The sequence below is a fragment of the Orycteropus afer genome, unplaced genomic scaffold (assembly GCF_000298275.1).
Source record: "Orycteropus afer afer isolate SDZICR_OR568_19922 unplaced genomic scaffold, OryAfe1.0 scaffold00018, whole genome shotgun sequence".
Lineage (NCBI taxonomy): Eukaryota > Metazoa > Chordata > Mammalia > Tubulidentata > Orycteropodidae > Orycteropus > Orycteropus afer.
The window spans coordinates 4375615-4383535 of record NW_006921605.1 but is presented as its reverse complement, the minus strand read 5'-3'; the positions used below and the strand labels follow the sequence as shown (position 1 = coordinate 4383535).

At 58.9% G+C, this 7921-nt stretch overlaps 1 protein-coding gene across 1 annotated transcript in view; it reads right to left on the bottom strand.

Moving 5' to 3' along the window:
- Positions 1-7921, bottom strand: part of DNAH17 (dynein axonemal heavy chain 17) — a 128661-nt gene that overhangs the window by 28072 nt on the left and 92668 nt on the right. The window contains 9 exon segments of the mRNA XM_007959838.1: positions 3-128; positions 402-566; positions 1519-1723; positions 3885-4007; positions 4314-4549; positions 4847-5039; positions 6599-6714; positions 6967-7174; positions 7513-7589. Coding sequence (XP_007958029.1) covers positions 3-128; positions 402-566; positions 1519-1723; positions 3885-4007; positions 4314-4549; positions 4847-5039; positions 6599-6714; positions 6967-7174; positions 7513-7589 — 1449 coding nt within the window.

Below are 7921 nucleotides of genomic sequence, written 5' to 3'. Positions count from 1 at the left end.
TGGTAGATGGGGTTGATTTTGTTGAGGTCGTTCAGGATGAAGTACAGCAGAGACGCCCTCTGTGCGGCCGGCCGGTAGTTCTCTCTCGCCTCGTTGATTTTCACTTCTGTGATTTTTGCCTCTTGTACCTTGGGACAAACAAAGGGGACCTGAATGGCACCAGCCTGTGTGGGGTCTGTGTCCTCCGCAACCCGCCGCTGTCCAAAGCCCCAAGCCCTGCTGTTCTCTCGGAAGCCACCGGAGGGAGACTCAGAGCAGACGGTCAGGCTCCCTGCTCCCTGCCCGAGCCCCCAGCCTGGGGTCCGCTCAGGGGTAGCACCTTCCTTTCTCAGCGCCCCCCCCCCGTGCATGCACGCGCTCGCCCCGGGCGCCGGCAGGGGGCGCTCCCGCGGCGGCCGCACCTTCTCCTCGATCTCGCTGGCCGTGTGCTTGGTGGTCTCCAGGTTCTCCACCAGGGCCGTGTCCCCCAGGAAGTTTCCCGAGGCGGCTGACAGGCGTGCCAGCAGGGAGTCCTCCAGCTCCTTCAGGACAATCTTAAATTCGTTCTGAGACTTGGTGAGGTTTGCCTGGGAGGTAGCAGAGACCGGGGCAGGATCAGCCGGGGCACTCCTCGCCCCTCTCCAGCGGCCCGGGCCTCGCAGGGTGAGAAGTGAGGTCAAGCCTGGAAGGAAGCCGGCACGGTGGGGGTGCTCCCCCCCGCAGCAGGGCAGTGGCCCTGCCCCCTTGAGTCTGTGTGGGGAGTATGTGGAGATGTAGTGGCCCTGGGCGCCTGGAAGCCCCCTTGTGCGGCTGAGATGGGGCAGCAAACTACACTCCTGTCAGCTGGCCGCGGGGTGCTTCAGAGCCGTGTGCACAGCCCTGTGGGGCGGAGGTGGTCAGTGGTGGAACTGTGGCCTTCTATGCCACAGACCCAGGTTCGATTCTTGGCCAGCGTACGACCCGTCAGTCGGGCTGTGTGTTGCTGGGATGTGAATAGGTCTCAGTGGGGCTTCCAGACCAAGATGAAGCAGAGAGGCCTGGGGTCAGCTTCCAAAACCAGCCAGTGAACCCCTACAGGTCGCAACTGTTCCTTCTGCAGCCTGTCGTGGGGACGGTGTAGGACCGGGCAGTGTTTCATTCGGCTGCGCAGGGGGCACCGTCAGGGAGGCGGCCTCCTGCTGAGCGTGTCGCCGTCAGGGAGATGGCGTCCTGCTGAGCGTGGGGCGTCGTCAGGGAGGTGGCTCACGTGGCATCTAACACAACATCGTGTCACTGTGACTCCTGCTCTTTAGACGAAGGGGTCATTGAATTCAGAATGAGATTTGGGAGCCGGTCGACAGGGCAGCTACGAAGGAAGAAGTGCCTCGCTGTGTCGCACATGGAGATAAGACCCATATGGGAAGCCAGGAGTCCTTCACAGAGGAGCAAGGGGCTGCTCGGGACTTGCACACACGTGGCGCCCCGTGTCCCGGGGCTCCCAGCTTGTCTCTGTGCAGACGGTTCCCATCTGACGTCAGGCCCAACATCAGGACCCCTTACCTTCAGCTGCTCAAGATCGGGGCGCTCCTTGGCCACCACGGCTGCCAAGAGCTGGTCTTCGAGCCCATCCCTGGTGACCAGGAAGTTGATGAGGGTGCACTGAGCCTGCATCTCGGGCTTGTAGTGTGGGTTGAAATACTTGGTGTGCAGGATCAGGCGGAATTTGGGGTGGTACTCCACCTCCTTGTCGCCAATCTTAATGAACCTGGTGGTGAGCAGAAGAAAGGGTTACGGTGACACCAGCCACTGTGTACCCGCTCTGAGATGCCCGGACCTGCCTTTGCCAGCCAAGGTCCTGCTGACGCCAGGGACCAGGCCTGGGGGCTGCCCTGAGCCTGTGTGGCCACTGGGAGGGTCCTGGCACTCTTCTTGCTGTTGCTCTGCGACCTGGGTCCTTGGTGAAGGCACACCTCCCTTGCCCTCCGGTGGGTTGTTGGTGTCTTTGTAGCTGTGTGTTACACTCACCTGGGGACCCTTTCCACACACACTTGGCCTGGGCGCCGCCCCAAACCCGCTTATATTCGGAAGCACCAGCATCCAGTTCCGAACACTGGAATGTTCTGGAAGCCCCCAGGGGTTCTGAGTAGTAGCCTGGGTTGACGGCCGGGTCTGTGGGCTCGGTCTGCTGAGCCCTCTGTGGCTTTACTGCTCTCTGGCTCCCTGTCTCTGCTTTCCTCTTCCTGGTCCAGCTCACTTTTGGGGGGACCCCTGGCTATCTCCACCTCCTAGGTGTCACCACTCAGGCCAGGCCCCTCTCTGAGCCTCAGACATCAGCACAGGACTTGACTTCCTGCCTCTGTTCCAATATGCTGCCTGAACCTCAGCCTTTAAAGGAAGCCCATACTCACTCTGACATTTATATTTTTAAGTTGATTTAATCATTTCTATTATAAAAGTCAGACAGGTCCCATGGCCATCAACAAATGAAGGGACAAACAAAATGTGGCACAGCCATACAGTGGGCGGAGCCCTGGCGGTGCTGTGGTTAAAACGCTTGACTGCTAACCCAAGGTTGGTGGGTCAAACCCAATAGCTGCTCCACGGGAGAAAGGTGTGGCAGCCTGGGAATTACAGCCTGGGATTGCCTGTGGGGCTGTTCTGTAGGGTCATTGTGAGTCTGAATGGACTCCATAGTAAGGGAGCCATACAGTGGAATAGTACACAGCTATGAAAAGGAGTGGAGTTGATACAGGCTGCAATGTGGATGTGCTGCGTGGAAGAAGCCAGACACTAAAGGCTTGTTGCGGGGTCCACTGACATCAATGTCCCGAGGAAGAAATCCACAGAAACAGCATGCAGATTGGTGGTTGCCAGGGGCAACTGTAGGGAGGGGGAAGAGGGAGTGGGGAGTGACTGCTTCATGGGCGTGGGCTCCCCCGTGGGGGGGATGGAAACATGTTGGAACTAGACCAAGGTGGTGGCCGCACACACTGTGAGTCCTAAATGCCACCAAATTGTTCACTTTCCACTGGTTGGTTTATGTTACATGAGTTTCTCCTCAAGATAAAGTAATGCAAGCTCAGTGTTTGCAAAATGCCTAAAAATAGGAAGGAGGCTGTCACCATCAACTACCCCTGTCTGGAGATATCCCTGACTGGGATGAGGCCCCACAGTCTTGGCTCTGTCCTCTGGGAGCTGGTGGCTCTTAGGGACCAGCTGATGTCTTTGCCCTCTCTCTGCTGTTTTCAGTTGTGATGGGGGCGAAAGTCCACAGAGCAAATTTGTTTTCTACACAGCAGTTCCTACACATTTTGTTCCACGACACTGACTACAGTCGCCGCACTCTAACAGCTCTCTTCCCACTTCCTCCCTGTGGTCCCTCTTCCCTGTGCCCTTCTTCCCGGTGCATTCCTGCTCCGAGGGTCTCCCTGGCAGACGCTGCCCTTCTGGTCTCCCAGGGCTGACTGTTCTAAGGCGCATACCTACCTGGTGTACATGTTTACCCTATATGCCTGTCTATTGGGTTGGAGGCCTGAATTCCATTCCAGGCCTGAAGGGGGACTAGGGGCCATTGTCTGGGGGGTTTTAACAGTTCCTGTCAGACCAGTAGAAACTCTGGTGGCATACTTGACTGCTAACCAGAAGGCTGGCGGTTCAGACCCACCAGCCACTCCTCGGAAGGAAGATGGGGCAATCTGCTTCCGTAGTGATCCTGCCTCGGAAACCCAAGGAGGGGTCCCTATGAGTTGGGTCCAATTCCATGGCAGTGAGTATCAGACCAGTAGGCCTATTTTTTTATTTTTATTTTTTTTTTATGATTTTGAGTTTTGTTTCGCAAAGTCCACACATTTCCTCTGTGGACTAGGCAAAGGCCTTGCTGAATGTTTATACCTGGACTGAACTGTGGACAGAAAACCCACACTCACCTTCCCTTTTTGATGGTGTTCCTGCCCAGTAAGGGGTCTAACACGGGGTCCACGGTTTCACCTATGTTCTCGATGAGTAAGGCGTCACCTTCCGAAATGGCCTGCTCAATGATGTCCAGGTAGCTGCAGGACACACAGCACAGAAGCGGGTTAGCGGCGCCTGACATGACCAACCAAAAGCAATCCCGTGGCCATGAGGCGATGCCGGCTCATGGGACCCATGTGTTAGAGTCGAACACTGCCACAGCATTTTCCAGGCTGAGCCTTATGGAAGCAGATATCCAAGCCTTTCCTCCTTGGGTTTGTTAACATTGGGGTTCACAGGTCCATCCATCCATCCAACACATGGGAGATGACTGCGGAGTGTCCCCAAGCCAAGGGCTCCATGCAGCCCCTGGGCTGTTTTCGGCCACCCAGCTCCCCACGCACCTCTTCTGTCCCAGGCGGATGGCTTTCAGCTCGCTGCCGTACTTGTTTCGGATCCACTTGATGCCCTGCAGCTGGGCGTCGACGATGAGAGGCCAGCGCTCCGTGTTGCACAGGATGGTGGCGTTCTCCGTGGACATGCGGTCGCTGGGAAGGCCCTGGTTGTTCCAGGTGGCCACGTCCGCGTCGTCCGTCAGCAGACTCAGGGGGTCCAGGCCCTCCGTGATGGGGATGGGGACCTGGGGGGATAGCACACGTTCTTGGAAGGGCTGAGGGGACCTCACGGAGCACCGGAAAACAGTCCTTCAAGTGATGCTGCAGCTTGGCGGGTCTAACTCTGGGCGAGCCTTTGACCCCTTCAAACAGAGCAGCCGTGTGAGAAGCCAGAGGCCCTGTCCGCGCCAGCTGTCCCAACCACAGCTGAATCCCACCTGGGCCAGAGCCCCGGCTGGGAAGTGCAGCTGCCTCTGGCCGAGCCCGCCCGGCCCGGCACCCCCCCCGTTTCCCGGGGTAGTGAGCACGGCAGGGCCTCTCACCTTTAATTTCTTTATGTAAGGGATCCAGAACTTCTCCATCAGCTCATTGCGGTACTTCTTGGTGAAGTAGCCCACATACGAGACGAAGGCAGAGACCAGCAGGACGTCCCCACACAGGGTGATGCCCTGCTTCTTGAAGCTTTCCACGGACTCAGCCCAGCGGACGTTTTCTGAGGCTAATCCTCCCACCAGCCTGCAGTGGGAGCAGGTGGGGCTGAGGTAACAGAGGCATTCTGAGGGCGCGAGGGGCTTGGGTGAAGGTCGTCAGGGTGTTCTCCACCCTCAGACCGGGTATGGGTCTTCACCCGTGGAAGTGCCAGGCGGGGCACGTGCCAGAAAGCCACATGCAGGCACACCTCGCTTCATTGCACCTCACCCATCCGACTCGCTTTATTGCGCCCGCGTGACTGTGCCTTGCTTTATTGCGCCTCACCTGAGCATGCCTCACTTCATTGCACTGCGTCTGAACGTGCCTTGCTTTACCGCACCCCACCTGATCTGCCTCCTTTATCACACCTCGCCTGAGGGTGCCTTGCTTCATTGCACCCCGCAGACCCTATGTTTTCACACATGGAAGGCTTGTGGCCACCCTGCAGTGAGCAAGGGGATCGGCGCCATTCTTCCCAGCATGTGCTCGCTTGGTGTCTCTGTGACGTTTTGGTAATTCTCACACTCTTTCAAGCTTTTGCACCATGCGATTGCCCATTTAATAGGAAAACAAAACTAACTCACTCCCATCAAGTCGATTCCGACTCATAGTGACCCCTGTTGGGTTTCTGAGGCAGTAAATCTTTACAGAAGTAGATTAGCCAGTCTTCCTTCTGCAGAGTGGCTGGTGGGTTTGAACCTCCAGCCTTCTGGTTAGCAGTCAAATGCCTTAGACACTGTGCCACCAGCGCTCCTTCAGTCGACTCCAGTCGAGTGTAAACATAACTCTCACACATCTGGGAAACAAAAGTCCCCGTGACTCGCATCACAGCGGTGATCTGGGACCAAGCACCCGCAGTGTCTCTGCTGGGTGCCTGTGACGCTTTCTGGAGGCGCCTGGAGTGCCACACCCCCTTCCCCACGCCCTCTGCCCTGGTTCTCACCTACGCTGCCTTGTGACGTCTCACTTGCGCGCCAGGTATGCTGTCAGCACAGCTCTGGGCCAGTTGGAGGGGGCGGGGTCTGGTGGAGGCCGTGGTGGCCACGGGACAGTCTGGCACCCACAGGACCACAGGGTCTCAGGGGTGGGTTCCAGAGGTGGCGCCCCAGGCCTTTCCTCTGAGCCTCCCCGGGGTGGCCTGGCGCCGCCCGCATTCCGTTAGCAGCGGAGCGCATTAACTGCTCGCACCTCCCAGGGCTCCAGTGTCTCGTGAGAGGAGGCACATTTGGACACACAGGGAGAAGACCCCGTGGCGGCAGAGGCAGTGCCAGGGCTGAGGTGTCTACAAGCCAAGGATGGCCGGCCGCCACCGGAAGCTGGCGGCGGGGAGGCACGGGACGGACTCCCCCAGAGGCTCCAGAAGGGAGCAGCCCTGCTGACACCCCGATGGCAGACTTCTGGCCTCGGGATCCACGAGAATAAAATCACGTTGTTATAAGCCACCCAGTAGCCCCAGGAAACAGTCCGTGCAGGGAAAGCAGAAGCCAGGACACTGCGGCTAGCAGTGAGGGCCTCACTCCTGGCCCCACAAGGCTGTCCTGCTGGGCTGGGCCCTTGCCGCTGGTCGGGAAGGCGCAGATGGGGTGAAGGGGGGCACACGCTACCTGTTCGCCAGCGAGATCACCCTGTTGGTGGCGTCCGCCTCCTGCTGACATTTGATTTTCTCGGCCGTTGCTTTCTCAAACGCTGAGGTCAGGTTGCTCAGGTTGGCATTAAGTTCCTGGAGAGACGAGCGGGAAGGTCCTGAAGGAGAGTCACGTGGGCCCTCCCCAGCCCCCTTGACGGTGAGAGCAGGCCCGTCCCCACGAGGCCTGGCGGGGACCGGGCTTCCCACGAAGGCCCGGGGCCCTGCAGCCTCCAGCCACCACCGAGCGCTCCGGCGGCAGGGTCCCCTCTCGACGCTCACTGGTCCGTGACAGCAGGCTGTGGCCCTGCACTTGGGGCCTTCCCTGGGGAGCGGGCGGGCACTCACAGCGATCTTGTTTTTGATCCGGGAGAGCTTCTCCTGGGCCTCGGCCAGCTCGGCGTTGGCCTCCTCCAGGGCCTGCCTCTTGGGGGCCACGTCGCAGTAGACCTCGTAGAAGCGGACGATGTTGATACACCAGGAGCACAGGCCTGCTGCGGCCGTGGACTTGGAGCGGATGAACTCGGGGTCGAACGTGGGGTTGCCTTGGTAGGGCCTGGGGAGGGGACAGGAGGCACTGCTGGGAGGGCTTGGCCGGGCCGCAGCCCTCCGGGGCTGTTCTCGACTCTGCCTGGGGGCACTACCCCAGCCACTGGTTACAGGCGACGGCCAGGGGGCTGGGGAGTTCTGTGCCCTTTTGGTTCTGTTTGTTGCCCTCACCACACGCCTGTCAGTGCAGGCTGTGTGTTGCCACAGGCAGATCTATGGCAACTAATGCCCAGGGCAAGCCCTGAAACTCTCACCAACACCCAGCTTTCAGGTGACTTTACATAATATCAGCTTAATTAATGCACCAAGGCACGAAGACAAGAGCTGCGCCTTCCTGGCTCTCACCGATGATAGCCTCCAGGACGTGCCAAGTCATCGTTTCCAGTTCCTCTGTCTGCACTCTGCAGACCCTGCACTCGGCCCTGACCCATGGAGCCTCTCAGACAGGAAGGTGTTAGCTGAAACTTGCTCCTAGCTGGGGATGACCACAGTGATGGTTCACAGAAACTGCTCAGGGGCGCGCCCTTCCGTGGGGCCCAGGGCGCATGCCACGCCCACCACACCTTAGATGCACCTCCGCGTGTTGCTAAGACGCTGAGCAGGATTCAGACTACGAGGGACAAGGAAGAACGGCCTGGCAACCTAATTCCCCAAATCAGCCAGTGATGACTCCAAGCATCGTCAGGGCCCCGTGCAAGCCGCCATGGGCTGCGGCAGGGCCGGCCAGCACTGTTCCACTGGGCATGGGGTTGCC